The 17,034-nt window shown below is 41.2% G+C and overlaps 1 protein-coding gene across 2 annotated transcripts in view; it reads right to left on the bottom strand.

Annotated features, from left to right (window-relative positions):
• wdr18 (WD repeat domain 18) overlaps window positions 1–17,034 on the bottom strand; it is a 333,950-nt gene that overhangs the window by 228,657 nt on the left and 88,259 nt on the right. The window contains exon 1 of one of the 2 annotated variants that reach the window (XM_059991527.1): window positions 9,704–9,921. The exons of the other annotated variant lie outside the window; for it this stretch is intronic. Coding sequence (XP_059847510.1) covers window positions 9,704–9,913 — 210 coding nt within the window. The 5' untranslated portion in view covers window positions 9,914–9,921. Of the gene's footprint in view, window positions 1–9,703; window positions 9,922–17,034 lie in introns of those variants that run through there. 2 annotated transcript variants of the gene reach the window in all.

The following is a 17,034-nucleotide window of genomic DNA, read 5'->3' as shown; positions in this document are numbered from 1 at the left end:
TAGTGACCATGATGTCATTCAGGTAACACTGAGTCCCTGAAATCCCCTGCAGAACCTGGTCCATTGCCCTTTGCCAGATTGCAGGCGCTGAAGCTATCCCAAAAACCAACCTGTTGTACTGATAGCCCTTTGTGTGTATTTATTGTCAGGTATTTCTTGGATGCTTCCTAGATTTCCGTTTGGAGGTAAGCCTGGGCCAAATCGATTTTTGTAAAAATGTTCCTGTCCTGATAGGGAAGCAAAAATGTCCTCAGTACAAGGTAGAGGATACTGTACAGTGCGGAGGACTGGGTTAACAGTCATTTTAAAGTCACCACATATGTGCACCTTGCTTGGTTTTCCTGGTTTTGTGCTGGAGGTTTTCTTCATCACTGGAACAATAGGTGTGGCCCATTCACTCCAATCCACCTTTGATAGGACCCCAGTCTGCTCTAGATTTTCAGCTCTGCCTCTACTGTAGGACCGATTGCATATGGCACTAGCCTGGCTTTGTGAAATTTTGGACATGAATTTTCCTCAGTCTTTGCTCTCATGCCCCGAAGTGTTCCTATTCCTTTCATGAACACTTCCTCAGAGTCAGCAAGTATTTGTGAAAGTCCCTCAGATGTAGCCTTGCTGCACTCCTTTGCTGACACATCTAGTGCTTTGATGGTGTGCCAATCCAACTGGATTTTCCTAAGCCATTCCCGTCCCAGCAACGGTGATCCTCGATTTTGCAGTACAGAGGTTCAGCTGCTGTGTTTTGCCTCCATGGGTCACTGCCACTTTAATTTTCCCTTCGGGGCGCATTTTCTGCCCTGTGTAAGTGTTTAGCAGTAGTTTAGTTTGTTTGAGGTATGTACAAAAACAGTCGTTTGTAGTCGTCTACAGCGATCACTGTTAAAGCTGAGCCTGTGTCCAACTCCATTTTCAGTCTCATACCTGCCATTTATGGAGTGATCCATATTACTCTTCAATCATCTTTCTCTTCCATGCTGTGAAGTAGCAGACGAAACAATTCACTTTTATCTGAGTCATTTTCATCAGAATTTCTTTCTTTCATTTTGTGCACATTGTTGTAATTTCCTTTCTGGGGTTTCTTGTTTCTCTGTATTCTGCCCTTTTCCTGCTGTTTAGCTTTGCATACTCTGCCAGTGTGGCCCTGTTTGCACAACGGTAACATTTCTTTCCTTCATTTCTGCACAGTGCCATTTTATTTGTAGCCTATTCCAGAGATTTTTGTTGTATTTCTGAAGCACCTTGTGCAGCTATTTCTAATGATATTGAGATGTTTAGTACGTACTCGAATGTAAGGTCTTTTTCACGCAGGATCGTCTTCTGGGTGGTTTCACAGTACATGCCACACACTAACCTATTCCTCAGCGCACCTGATAGACCCATTCCAAATTGACAATGTTCTGATAATTTGCACAATTCAGCACAATATTAAGAAATACTTCCGTTTTTGCTCTGACTGATTGTAAAATTTAAATCTTTCAGCAATGACCAGTGGATTGTGGTTTAAATGCTGTTGGAGGGTGTCTACTATTTGCTTGAATGTTTTATCAACTGGCTTTTCAGGGGTTAACAAGCTCTATAGCAGGCCGTATGTTTTCGCGCCCATTACACTAAAGCAACGTCCACACTATATTGGATAACTCCGTAACCAAAGCTTTTTCTCTTTGTTTTGACCCTCAATTCACACTAAAACAGTGTTTTCTTCCCTTGAAAATGAAGCTTTTCTAAAATGCCCTCTAGAGTGTGTAGATTTGAAAACACTGGATTGGCTGGAGCAGTGCGGACAGGGTAACCAGAGAAATCTAAAAATGCTGTTATGACGTGCAGGAACAGATGGTGATGGTAGCACACCATTTCATTGTTTTCTTGAACGCAACCTAACAATTTCAGAACAGACGACGAGACTGAAGCCAGAAGAGTTAGAAATGTAACCACCAAACTTACCCATAACTTACTGAATAAATAAGTATACTCACGTTGCTGTTTTCTGTCCTTGCTTGTATGAAGGTGGTTTACCTATTTATGCAAGTACTTCTCTGACAATAGATGTGTAACAGCCTAATGTAACATTGTATGGAAATACAAGATAATACTGATGCAGACATGCTTTATCAATGCAACAGAGTTAGTCAGTTTTTCAATGTTCATCATCAGCCGGGTCATACTGTCCATGAACTCCCTGTTGGTTGCCTCCATACGCTCCAGTATTTGTTTTTTTTTGTTTTAAGTCCTCCTACCCATTGTTTGGCAATTTCCTTTTAAGTTTTTCTAGTCTGTAACTGCACAAACGTGCACCAAGTCTTTTGCAGTGAGATTCGACACTAAACATGTCGCTTGTTTTCAGTAGATGTGAACTGCGCATGCACAGGAGCAGATTCACCGAAATATCCATTTTAATGTGGACAGAAGTATTTTCAAATATGGTTAGTGTGGACGCCTATTGTTTTTACGCGAAACCGGCATTTTCAAAATTATCCGGTCCAGTGTGGACGAAGCCTGAGTAATACACGGGCTTTCTTGTCCTCATTAACATCATTAGAATCATAATATAACTCTATTCTTTCAATGTAAGTTACCCAGTCTTAGGCTACATCCACACTACACCGGATAATTTTGAAAACGTCAGTTTCAAGTAAAAACAATAGACGTCCACACTATGTGTTTTTAAAAATATCTCCATCCACATTGAAATGGAGATTTTGGTGAATCTCCTCCTACTGCGCATGCACATGACACATCTACCAAAAACAAGCAACATGTTTAGTGTCAAATCTCGCTGTGAAAGACAGTGCGTGTTTGTGCAGTTACAGACTAGAAAAGCTTAAACGACAGACAGCTATTGGCTCTCGCGCAGGAGGACTTAAAAGTAAAAAAAAACAAATACTGGAGCGTATGGAGGCAACTGACAGGGAGTTCACGGACAGATTGACCTGGCTGACGACGAACACTGAAAAACTGACTAACTCTTTTGCATTAATAAAGCACCTTGTTAAATGTGTAAAACATATCTGCATTAGTATTATCTTGTATTTCCATACAATGTTACATTAGGCTATTACATCTATTGTCAGAGAAGTACTTGCATAAATAGATAAACCACCTTCATTCAAGCAAGGACAGAAAACAGGGCAAAGTGAGTATAATTATTTATTCAATAAGTTATGGGTCAAAGTATTTGGTGAGTACATTTCTAACTCTTCTAGCTTCAGTCTTATTGCCGCCTGTTCTGAAATTGTTAGGTTGTGTCCAGGAAAACAATAAAACCGTTTTCAAAAGTCTCCGGTTACCCCATCCACACTGATCTGCCCAAGCGGCATTTTCAAAAATACACACCTTGGACAGCATTTCTGAAAAGCTCTGGTTTCGGGGGACGAAAACGCCATTTTAGTGTGGACGAAGGGTAAAAACAAAGAGAAAAAGCTTCGGTTACGGATTTATCCGGTGTAGGGTGGACGTAGCCTAAAATGCCACTATCAAATGGCATTCCTTGATGTTCCAATTAACACCATCCTTGTTGTGTTCATTTATCCTTGTTATGTTAATTTAGCCTATTTTTTCCTTGTTTTCTTTTTGACTAGCTCCTGGCAGTTATTGCGCATTTTGCTTTAATGAAAAAAAATGAAATATCTTTATTGTCATTGTCACAGTATAATTCGTCATGCACCAATACAGCCAAAATGAGTTTACAAATCTCGTACTCAATGCTATAAAACAAATAAAATAAATAAACAATAAAACCAAGAAACCAGCCAGTACAAGCAATGTCCAGCAGTGCAAAAGCACAACTCAGATGCATGACAGCCATAAAACCAGTATTAAAAGTAGCAATATACAAATTTATGGTGGATGCTTGATCGATTGGTTCAGAGCAATTATAGCTCTGGGGAAAAAACCATTTTTCAGTCTGGAAGTGTGGGCACAGCAAATTTTATAATGTCTGCCAGATGGAAGAAGTTCAAACAGATGATTGCAGGGGTGTGTATTGTCCTTACAGATGCTTGTAGCTTTCCTTAGGCAGCGTAAGCTGTATGTGTCCTCCAGGGCTGGGAGCTGTGTCCCGATGGTCTTCTGTGCGCTAGAGACAACCCGCTGAAGTGCTTTCCTATCTCAGTTGCTGTACAACTGAGATACCACTTAGAGATGCAGTATGTTAAGATGCTCTCTATGGTGCAGTGGTAAAAGGTCACCAGCAGCTGTTCAGGTAGACCAGCTTTCTTCAGCGTCCAGAGGAAAAACATCCGATGCTGTGCTTTCTTAACTATTGTTGTGGTGTTAGTGGACCACATAAGGTCTTCTGAGATGTGTATCCCCAGAAACCTGAAACTGGACACTCTCTCCATTATGTCTCCGTTAATGTAGACTGGTGCATACTCATCATCCTGTGACTTTCCAAAGTTGATAATTAGCTCCTTAGTCTTTGCTGTATTTAGAGACAGGTTGTTCTCTGAGCACCAGCTAAGTTCTGTACTTCTGCTCTGTACGTTGATTCGTCTCTGTTGGAGATCAACCCGATCACTGTTGTGTCATCTGTGAATTTGACGATGGTGTTGGTGTCAAATTCAGGTACACAGTCATAAGTGAAGAGGGAATAGAATATGGGACTCAATACACAACCTTGTGGTGTACCAGTGTTCAGGATAGCAGTGGAGGACAGGCAAGGGCCCAGTCTCACTGCCTGTGAACACTGTGAAGAAATTCAGGACCCAGTTGCAGTGATGAGCTGAGGCCTAGCTGGTGGAGTTCGGAGATGAGCTTGCTGGGAATGACAGTATTAAAAGCACAGCTATAATCAACAGACAACACCCTCACGTATGTGCCCTTTCCCTCCAGATATGTCAGGATAGTGTGAAGAGCTAATGAGATGGCATCCTCCGTGGACCTGTTTGCTTTATAGGCAAACTGGTATGAGTCCAGTGTAGCTAGGATAGTGACTTTGATGTGGGAGAGGACCAATCTCTCAAAGCACTTCATTACTATTGGTGTGAGGGCAACCGGATGATTGTCATTCAAATTGTTGATGTTTGTTTTCTTCGGGACAGGCACTATGATGGCTGACTTCAAGCACTTGGGGACCATTGCCTGAGATAGAGACAGATTGAAAATTCTCGTAAATACATCAGCCAGGTGTTCAGCACAGTCTTTAAGACCCGTCCTGGAAGTCCATCTGGGCCTGCAGCTTTTCGTGGATTGACCCTCTGCAGTATGCGCTGCATATCATGTGTGCTCAGTGTAAGAACCTGTTCATCCTCTATGGCCGGGATTCTTGCACTCCTCACTTTGTTAATTTCAAACTGACCAAAGGTGTTGAGTTCATTGGCCAGTGTGACATCACTGTGGGGGCAGACAGGGTTATTCTTGTGGTCAGTTATAGCCCTTGATGCCTTGCCACATGCTCCAATTATTAGCACTGTTAAAGTGGTCCTCTACCCATTGCCTGTAGATGTCTTTGGCCTTTTTAATGCCTTTTTTCAGGTTTACTCACGTGACCTTTTTTTCTCAGCATCCAAAGCGCCTTCTGTTTAGACGCCTATCTCGCTCCTTTTTATCTCCCTTCTGAGGCAGGCAGACACTCAGCCCCAGGGGTCAGCGCCAACTGTGGTCTCGCCTGGACGTTTCTGACCCGCGGCTGTGCTTCCCCTCCCTTTTCAGATTCGCGGCCTCGCTCTCTTCTCAGTTAAAACATGGCATTCTGATACAATGTAGGTTCATTATCCTCATCACCAATTTGTTGTGTATGTGACCGATTACACAAAACTACATAAAAACACTAGAGACTAGAGCTAAGATAACAGGGGTTTTTACTTATGGAACCCCGAAATGAACACATATATACATATCAATATGTGCCTAATAGTGCATGCTCAGTAACATGTTACGACATAAAATAGTCCCATATTATACAGTAGGCTATATGGTACACATAAGGTATGCTAAATGATGCAAAAAAATCAAAGCTCACATTGTGGGAGTGTACATTTTGGGTGTAGATAAAAGATTGGCTTGCAAACAGTTAACATAATTGGCAAAATGTAATTAGTGTTGTAGTGTAATTAGTGAATCAGTGTTGGGACCGCAACAATTTACAAATTATATAAATGACTTGCATGAAGGTTCTGACAATTTGGATAACATCTGATGATACAAAAATAGTTGATAGAGCAAGCTGTGAGACATAGAGAATAGACATAGATAAGTCGAATGAATGCACAGAGATCCTGCAAATGAAGCATAATGTCAAAATATCTTTTTTGCAAAAAAGTAAAAAAGTGGCATACTCTAAATGATAGAATATTACCGAGAGGCAAAGTGATCAGAGTGTCTTTGTGTATGATTCACAGGTTAATATGAAATAATATAATTAGTAAAATTAACCAAATGTTATCGTTTATTGTGAAGGAGATTCAATACCAAACAGAGATCAATACTTCAGTTATATAGGACAATGTAAGAATATGATGGATGTTCACTTTATAGGGCCCAAGAGGTTTATTGTTAACCTCAACCTTCTAGCACAGTAACATGACCTTTCCAAATGGTCAGAGTTGTTTGTGACAAAAGTTAAACTTCTAACCAATATTCCTACCTCTTCTTCTTGTTGTAAACAAGAGCTAGTCTTCAGTTCTAAATGCAAGTTTCAAGCAATAATCAGTCTGAAGTTAAAAAGACAGCATTGCAAACAAACAGCACTGTCTACACAGCACAGTCTGCTGACCCAGAGCAGGGGACTGACTGCTAAGAAGCATGGTTTATAAAGCGAAGTGGCCATAAGTTGTTCTGGTCTACATCAGCTAAACGTAAGATGTTATGTTATTTTGCCTTCATCAAACCAGGTAACTACAGCCAAGTTATTTGCATCATTGTGAGACTTATTTTTCATTTAGTACATTAAGCATGGACACCAATCAATAGTTGGATTACTTGTGTATTCAGAGTTTGCCCTCTCAGCACTAAATTTGAACACCTGGGATCTCTGTCCCCAGAACCTTTTAGACCATCTGTGTGAATAATTTTGTCCCAGCAAAAGTACCTGGAAAACATCAATGTTAGAAAGCACTGAGAATTGTTAGGAATGACAAGGAAAATGACAGAAAGAATTAGAATTCATTCCTCAACCTTGGGTTTCTGAGTCATACGATTCATTTATCTGCAAATCATTGGTGGGTTCTTTTAGTTCGGTGTTTGGAAATCCTTTGTAGTTTATAAAATATTTCGGAATTTCAAAATATTTATAAATTAGAAATCCTCAGTTTTAAATGTGTGTTAACTATTTGTCTAAACTTAAACATGTATTATTAAAAATAACATAAACCTGCATTTAAACTAGTTTAAATAGAGGCTTCTCCTATTTGTTAGGGAGAGCAATCCCACCACTCAAATAGTGAGTACTGGCAGCTAAACCTCGCAGCAGAGTCAAGACAGGGAAGTAAGTTAGTCTTTGAAGAGTAGGTTGATACAATATAACCTCCCAATTGTGAAGGTACTCATAAATGCTTATATCAAATAGGATTTAAAATCTCCTTTCAAGTTTAGGGCTTTGTGGACAGTGAACCCAATACCATTGCAAGAACACATTGCATCTCTCTTGACAGAGTGGATGCAGAGAGGATGTTTCCTCTGTGAGAGGATCTACAATCAGAATTTAATTTATTATCACTCACTTAAATGCTGTGAAATCATGGAATCAAGTCAGTCTTTTTAAAAAAGGGTAACTAATTTAAGAAAGATTAGGTGAATTTTCTCTTTGAGGGTTATGAATCTTTGGAACTGCCTTCCTCAAATGATATGAAAGCAGCCTTTGTATATATTTGAGGCATGATAAATAAGAAAATGAAAGGTTACAACACACAGAAAATGCTTTACGAACTCAGCAGGTCAGACAGCATCTACAGAGGGAAATGAACAGATGAAGTTTTGGGCTGAGACCCTTCATCAGGACTGTTTATTTCCCTTTATAGATGTTGCCTGATCTGCTGAGTTCCTCTGGCATTTTGTGTGTGTTGATCCGGATTTCCGGCATCTGGAGTCTCCAGTTCTGGGTAGCTGGAAATGCAGTTCCAATCAGATCAAATGATGTAGCTCACTCAAGGGCCAAGAGGCCTACTTCTGATAATTCTCATGTGGAATGCAAATCCATTGTCCCAGGAAACAAGGTGGTGAACCTTCACTGCACCCTATCCTTTTATTTACCCACATTTCTCAAAATGAAAGCAGAATGCAGTATTCCAGGCACAGTCTCACACAACCCTATGTAATTCCAGTAAACTGTCTTACTTCACTGAAGTTCACTCACTGTAATCTCATGTCACTATAAACGCTAAATGCTTACTGATGCTGCATATTAACTTTCCATGATTCACATACAGATACTCCTCAATCCTTCTGTCTAGATTTGGACTAGTTCATCGTCCACCCCACCCCCCCCCAATCAGAGGTTTCCATTTACAAAAAATCTGCTTTTCACTTTCTAGTACAGGGGATAGCCTCACATATTTCTTTATAACATTCTGTCATCTTCTTGGTTATTCAATTAACCTGCCTATATTCTGTGAAGCCTGTCTGTACCATGTCACACTAACACCTCAGAACCCTATGCAATGTTCCAGTCCCTCCCCAAACATGAACATAATCAATCTAAATACAGTTTTGGTAAAGGAGTTCTTCAACATGTGTCCTTGACTACATTCCACAAAACATTCCAGTCTATTCTCATTCACACCTCAGCCGGTTGCAGATGCAATATACCAACTCACAAATAATAAAACCTCTGGATCAGGCAATATCCATGCTGAAGTTCTAAACAGTGACAGAGAGAAGCTTCTGATGCAGAATTTTGAGTTCATCCAGGGATAGAAAGCTATAACAGTAACACAGAAAAAAATTGCAGCCTTGGCCATCATCTAAAAAAAGCAGACAATGCTAGTTTCTAGCAGCTGAAGAGCATCTAACTCTCTATCATAGGAAAAGACGTGAAATAGTTTTTCACCAACTGCCTCTTTCCAGCATAAAATCTCTTTGAAATACACACAAAATGCTGAAGGAACTCAGCAGGACATGCAGCATCTGTGGAAAAGAGTAAACAGTCGACTATTTACTCTTTTCCACGGATGCTGCCTGGTCTGCTGAGTTCCTCCAGCATTTCGTGTGTGTTGCTTTCGACTTCCAGCATCTGCAGATTTTATCGTGTTTGTGATACTCCTTCCAAAAGTGTCAATCCCTCCATGCTGTAGAATAATAGATACGCCCTCAATGAAAAATCCAGTACTAATCACATAATGGTCTTTGTAATCCTCACTGAAACTCTTAGTTGTCAGCCAAACTTGCCTACCCTCAGAAACTCACTTCAGTTCTATAACTGTTACACGATTACGTACAACCACAACTCAGACCAACAGATCCACCATGAACATAATTCCAAAGCAGACACGGATCATATGCTATGTCATCGCCGCCTATTCAGTCCTTCCGATCCAAGTACCCCCTCGTCTTCCAGTACCCCTACATGCGTACCATTCCTCTCCAGGACTCTGCCCATGCTCTCTCCGCCTGTACCCTTCCATCCAGTCGCCATTCCATGTGCTTCTTACCCCTTACTCTCCACCTCTGTCCCCTTATTCTGTCTGCCCCACAGTTCACTTCCTATCGCTATTCTCCCGACCCTAAGACCCCACTCTATCCGTACGCACTCCCTCCCAACTGACTCGCTCACCTTCCGCTGCAATTCCCATACGTTGATGTAATTCTTGCCGAGCTGCGCTCCCAACAGATACTCGCCGCCTAAAGTACATAAGGCACGGGCTGAGGTATTGCCGCCCCGGTAACTCGTCAGCGTGGTCCCGGAGCGCGGCTCCCACACGTTACAGTTCCACAGCGAACCGCCAGCATCGCTGCTCAGCACTACCTCCAACACGGCCGCCATCTTCAACTTGTCCCACAATTCCCGCTGCCAACAAGCAGCGCGGCAAGAGCGGCGCCGAATCGTTACCCTGGCAACAGGGCGAAAAGTTGGGACCGTCGAAATTTAAATTTAAATACGGCATTCTGTGCTTGTCCTGCAGTGAAATTATGTCAAAAATTAGATTATTTTGCCTAAATTAATGCAAATTTGGAGTGAAAATATGCTCAAGAGAATAGACAGATGCTGGAAATCCAGAGTAACACATACAAACTGCTGGAGTAACTCAGCAGCTCTGATGAAGAGTCTTGGCCCGCAATGTCGACTGTTTATTCCTTTCCATAGATACAGCCTGACCTGCTGAGTTCCTCCAGTGTTTTTTTTGTGTGTGTGTGTTGCTCTGAATTTCCAGTATCTACAGAATCTTTTCTTTCCTATTATTCTTCTGACTGTTACCCTCTTTCTATCGTTCTCTTCCACCTCACTTTTTTACTCATCTCTGCTCTGTTTCTTTCTACCCTGCCCGCCTTTTACTTTTTTCATTGACTTGCTTTTCCACATCCTTGGAGAATACCTCTTTTTCTCAATTCTCTCCTCACTTTTCCCCTTAATTTTTTTGTCCGTTTTACAAAATCTCGATCCCTATGAAAATGTACTAAATTTGTCATGGTTAAAATTACATTGGAGTTGTCAATGCTACACCGTAGCTAACAAACCCTAGCTACTTCACACACTAACCACTATATTAAACAAAACTCCAATAATCTGTTATCCGACCATTTGGAAGTATATATAGTTTGCCACCAAACTCACCAGATGTTTGCTGTGATCCCTGATTCGTCAGAGTTCACTTCTAACTTACTAAGGTCCTCTTTAAGTTTGCTGGATTCACCAGGAAATCATTAAAGTACAGGCAAACCTCGCATTATGTGTGTGGGGGAGGGAGGGCTTTAGACTTCAGCTTTGTAGTGTACCTGCGCTATGCTCACATTGGCTGTCATGGACTTCCACACAACATGTCATTTCAATTCACGATCCATTCCACACCTTCTCCACTGCCACGCTGAGGCAGGTGCAAACTAGAAAAAAAATCGCCTCACATTTTCTGTTTCCATTGATGCTACTTGACCTACTGCATTATTCCAGAAGCATATTCCTCACTTTAGCCACGGAGATAATTTTCAGCTTCATCTTCCTAGGCCTCATACTCTCTGATATCCTCACAACTTGCCAACTTATGTCAACTACTTTGAAACCTACCATTGTAATCCTGTTCATTGATTACTGAAGACACCTAATCCAACAAGGGGATACACAAGAGAGTTAGGATATGAAGAGGTAAGTTTGGTGAGGCCAGTCCTGATGCAGGGTCTTGGACAAAACATTGACCATTCACTTGCTTCTTCAGATACTGCTTGACCTGTCGAGCTCTTCTTCCAACAGTTCACTTTTTGCTTTGTCTGTCTTACTGTCTGCCTGAAACTAAGACCCTGTAAAAACTTTCTCCAACTAAGTACAGACTGTCCCCGAATTAAGATCAAATACATATCAATTTTGTCCATAAATCAAAAAATACACTTAAGTTAATTGCTATGGTAACCATAATGCCACTGTATGATAATAGATGGTGTTGATGAGGGCAAATTAACATGAACTTGTAACGGTGTTTATTGTTTATCCCTGCCTAGTTACAATGCTTGGGATCAGAATGTTCTGCATTCAGTGGGTTTAGTTTGATTGGTTTGAAATATCAGTGGAAGTTGCATTGCTTAATAGATTGTGTGTGTGTGTATGCCCTTAACTCCTGGTGGAGTCGTTGGGGCACCGTCATGACAAGCTTTTTGCACCGATCTTTTTGGTGATTGCTCATCATACGGCGTGTCTTGGGCATCTGAAACCTGGTGGAGCCCATCCCTCTCCAATGGTAATAGATTACCATTGCACAAATATCAATAGAAGCAACTGCTTGACACTTTCCAAACTCTCATAAGTTACCGAGAGGTTATGTTACAGCTGTATAGGATCCTAGTCAGACCCCACTTGGAGTACCCTGCTCAATTCTGGTCACCTCTCTACTGGAAAAATGTGGAAACTATAGAAAAGGTGCAGAGAAGATTTATGAGGATATTGCCTGGATTGGAGAGCATGCCTTATGAGAACAGGTTGAGTGAACTTGGCCTTTTCCCCTTGGAGCGATGGAGGATGAGAAGTGACCTAATAGAGGTGTTTAAAATGATGAGGGGTATTGATCATGTGAATAGTCAGAGGGTTTTTTCCCAGAGCTGAAATGGCTAACACGAGAGGGCACAGTTTTAAGGTGCTTGGAAGTAGGTACAGAGATGATGTCAAAGTTAAGTGTTTTTTTTAATGCAGAGAGTGGTGAGTGCATGGAATGGGCTGCCAGCGACGGCGGTGGAGGCAGGTACAATAGAGTCTTTTAAGAGACTCCTGGATAGGTACATGGAGCTTAGAAAAATGGAGGGCTATGGGTAACCCTAGGTAATTTCTAAGGTAAGGACATGTTCGGCACAGCATTGTGGGCCAAAGAGCCTGTATTGTGCTGTAGGTTTTCTACGTTTCTAAGTAACCACCCACGATGAAACTGGTCGTCTATTTTCTTAAGGGATAATGGCATCTGATTACTGCAAGGAGGTTACAAATAAAGAGCGTTCAACCAGACTTGAATTTAATGATATTTATGGGAGTTTGTGTATAAGTACAGGTGTGCATGAGTCAAGCATTAGTAACCCACAATGGACCTGTACATAGAACATCCAAGGTATTGTCTTTGATCCCTCGCAGCAGCTTCATCCTTCATCAAAGCAACTGCTGAAGGAGGACGAGGTTGTTTAAGTCATGGTGACTTTCAAATCCTATATGTACCCCATCATCAAGAACACTACTTCCATCTGCACAACTTTGCTTGGTTCCTACTGTCTTAGCTTATATCTAGTTCATACCTCATCTCTTCGTTATTATCTTTCATCTCAGTACCCCCATGAATAGCTTCTATGTTGGCTGTATACAAATTTCTACTGACTGTATTCAAATTCACAGCACATACTGTTCAAAAAAATGTCAACAAAATAAAGCAGAGATTCCCAAAGTGGACAAAATTGCACCCCCGCCTCTCCACCTGGGAGCAGTGAGAGTTTCTAAGGGGGTGATGACCGATGGATATCAGGGGGAGCAGGTGAAGGATTACAGGCTTAATTTTAAGAAATTAATTACTTATTACAAGCATGGATTCTCAGTGCATCATAACTGATAACAATAATCACGTAATCACTTCATCTCTTGCTAGCTCGAAACACATTATAGTTGTTGAAGAGTAATGTGACACTGCTGAAATCTAGACTGAAGAATTTCCAGCCCTGTCCTCCACATTATTACCATTCACTACTTTAGCATGGTGCAAGTACGATTCACATACTCTAATCACACAGTGATGCAATTTCTATGAATTAGGATATGGCATTCAATGGAGTAAAATTCAAAATCTGCCCTTTTGAAATGGTTTTGGCCACATTTCTATAGCCCAAGGCTCAACGGTAGAGAGTATCCCAGCACTAAGGAACTAACAGCGACTGATGTTAATGTTTTTTCAAATGAGGCAATGAAACTGTCCAGGCTCAAAAGATTGAAGAGATTACGCTTTGATAAAGCAGACAAGAACTTAGTATATTTTCAGTAACTTTGTGAAAAATTTCAGAAACATATTTGCCAGCACTTCACAGCAAAAAAGTGATTGTTTGTGTGCTTCATACAACATTTCATTGTTCATTACTAAATCTGGAAAGCCATACAGTTGGAGAAGAACTGATTCTGCCAGCAGTAAGGGAGGTTCTGAATATGGTTTTGCACAAGTCACCAGACCAAGTAATTAAAGTGATTCTGCTCAGTGACAATTCTGTTCAAAGACAAACAGTTATAATGCCTAAGAAAGTGGAAGACACATTGTGCAATGTACTTAGGACAACATAATTTGCTCTGCAGTCGGATGAGTCAACTTTGCTAGGCAACAACTCTTTGCTTCTTGATTACGTTTGCTTCACAAAAGATGAGAACATGGTTCAAGAGCTGTTATTTTCAAGGATACTAGAAACAGATACAAAGAGAGTCAATATTTCAGGTTGTTGAGTCATTTTTTAAGAGAAGGACATTTTGCTCTGCAAAATTCCTGCTTTTGCAACAGATGGGGCATCATCAATAACAGGATGCCACCGCAAGGTCATTACCTTCTCAAAAAAAAAACAGTACCTAACATACTTACCATTCACTGTGTAATTCACAGACACCTTGTTGCAAAAAAAGCTAAATGATCAGCTGCACAAATCATAAAATATTCACAGTGCTAAATAACCTTCTGACTAACAGACCCCAATCTGTTAAGTTAGACAACCTCTTTCTCCTCCATTCTCACCCTGAATACTGGCGTGCCACAAGGCTGTGTGCTGAGCCCTCTTCTGTACTCCCTTTTCACCTATGACTGCGTTCCTGTGCAAGGTTCTAACTCTATAATCAAGTTCACAGACAACACCATGGTGGTTGGCCTGATCAATGAGGATGACGAGACGGCCTACAGGGATGAGGTCCAGCACCTGGCCGCATGGTGTGCCGACAACAACCTGGTCCTTAACACCCAGAAGACCAAGGAGATCATTGTGAACTTCAGGCATGCTAGAAGCCACACTCACATCCCCATCTACATCAACGAAGCTGTAGTAGAGCATGTATCAAGCTTCAAATTCCTTGGTGTCCACATTTCTGATGATCTCCCTGGTCCCTGAACTCCTCCATCTTGATCAAAAAAGCACAACAGCGCCTTTATTTCCTGTGGAGCATCAAGAAAGCTCACCTCTATCCCAGGATACTGATGGACTGATGGATACTGGTAGGCGCATCAGATCCTCCAGACTAAGACTAATAGGCACTGGAGAAGTTTTTTCCCTACTGCGGTCACTTTGCTGAACAGTTAACTGCCGGTTAACTGTCGGCTAACTATTACTTGGATTGCACTACTTGTATGTATAATCTATATTTTCATTTATATTTATCATTATTATTGTTATGAGCAGAGAGACAACATCTGCCGGAAGTAAATTCCTTGTATGTGCACAGGTACTTGGCGATTAAAGTCTGATTCTGATTCTGCTTCTGACTTTTACCGCTGTACCATTGAGAGCATACTCACCAAATGCATCTCAGTGTGGTATGGCAATTGTCCCATATCGGACCACAAAGCTCTCCAGTGGGTGGTGAAAACTGCCCAGCGGATTATCAGCACCCAATTGCCCACCATTGAGAACATCTACCATAAATGCTGTCTGGGCAGGGCGAAAAGCATTATCAAAGATGCATCTCACCCTAACCATAGACTTTTTACTCTCCTCCCATCCGGTAGGTGCTACAGGAGTCTCCGTTCCCGCACCAGCAGGCTCAGAAGAGCTTCTTCCCTGAGGTTGTAACTCTGCTGAACCTCACATCACAGCGCTAAGCAGTATTGCACCTGGTCCCTCAACACCAGCTCCATAGCAAAGAAAGCCCAGTAGCGTCTCTACTTTCTGCAAAGGCTGAGGAAAGTCCATCTCCCACGCCCCCCCATCCTCATCACATTCTACAGGGGTTGTATTGAGAGCATCCTGAGCAGCTGTATCACTGCCTGGTTCGGAAACTGCACCATCTCAGATCACAAGACCCTGCAGCGGATAGTGAGGTCAGCTGAGAAGATCATCGGGGTCTCTCTTCACGCCATTACGGACATTTGCACTATATGTTGCATCTGCAATGCAAACAGCATCATGAAGGACCCTATGCACCCCTCATCCAAACTCTTCTCCCTCCTGCCATGTGGGAAAAGGCTCCAAAGCATTCGGGCTCTCATGACGAGACTATGTAACAGCTTCTTCCCCCCAGCTATCAGACACCTCAATACCCAGAGCCTGGACTGACACCTTACTGCCCTGTTGTCTTGTTTATTATTTATTGTAATGCCTGCACTGTTTTGTGCACTTTATGCAGTCCTGAGTGGGTCTGTAGTCTAGTGTAGTTTTTTTTTTTGTGTTGTTTTTTACGTAGTTCAGTCTAGTTTTTGTATTGTGTCATGTGACACCATGGTCCTGAAAAAATGTTGTCTCATTTTACTATGTACTGTACCAGCAGTTATGGTCGAAATTACAATAAAAGTGACTTAACTTGGTATTGGACTGTCTCAGTACTTTTATATTTCTATGCTGTAGCACTTAATTTTTATTCGCAGTTATTTTGTAAATAATACTATTCTTTTGCACTTCTGGTCAGATGCTAATTGTATTTCATTGGCTTTGTATCTGTACTCAGTGCAATGACTATAAAGTTGAATCTAATCTAATCTAAAATAAAATGAAGTACCATGCTTGAGAGCTTTGTATTGAGAATGATGAATGGTTTGAATGCTTGTTTTTGCATACAGATGGCTCTCAAAAGGAAACCGAGACACTTTCATACATTTTTTGAAACTGTGGTGAAATTCTTTGTAGACACAAATGCTTCATCCAGTAATCAATCTTCAACTGCGAGGAACTGATGTAAATCTCATCAAAGTCAAATCAGTCATTTCCACATTTCTGTCCAAATTAACCCTATTTAAGTGCAGCACTGGTCATCATGGCCTTTTCCAATTTCCAGATCTCTCGAGTTAGAAGAAAGAATACCAGATTATTTTCAAGTGTAGTATGGCCACCTGGGTGAGCTAGATAAAGACACGTCAGAGAGATTTCAAGCTGTTCTCTCGATCCAAATTCCTGATTGGGTAATAAATATTTTCCTAAACACGTGTAATAAGGAATAAACAGGAAGGATGGAGAAAGAACAGATCTCACTACAAAATGTCTTTAAGCTGAAGCTGAGGTTCAAAAAATCATATCAAGACTTTTGGTTGCAGAAAGAAATCTCTAATCTATCCTGCACTGTGGACAAAGATCAAGATGTTCTTTATTGCCTTTCCAACATCATATTTAGTAGAGTGTGATTTCAGTGTAGTCACCTAACTTCTTTCAAAATAGCAAAATAGACTGCAAATTACTGAATGTGGGGATCTGAGACACCTTCTGAGTGACATTCAAGCTCATCCATCTCATGGAAAGGTGAAAAAGCAATGAAGTAGT

The sequence above is a fragment of the Hypanus sabinus genome, chromosome 16 (assembly GCF_030144855.1).
Source record: "Hypanus sabinus isolate sHypSab1 chromosome 16, sHypSab1.hap1, whole genome shotgun sequence".
Taxonomy (NCBI): Eukaryota; Metazoa; Chordata; class Chondrichthyes; order Myliobatiformes; family Dasyatidae; genus Hypanus; species Hypanus sabinus.
The sequence above is the reverse complement of the archived record's forward strand: the minus strand, read 5'-3'. Positions and strand labels throughout refer to the sequence as shown.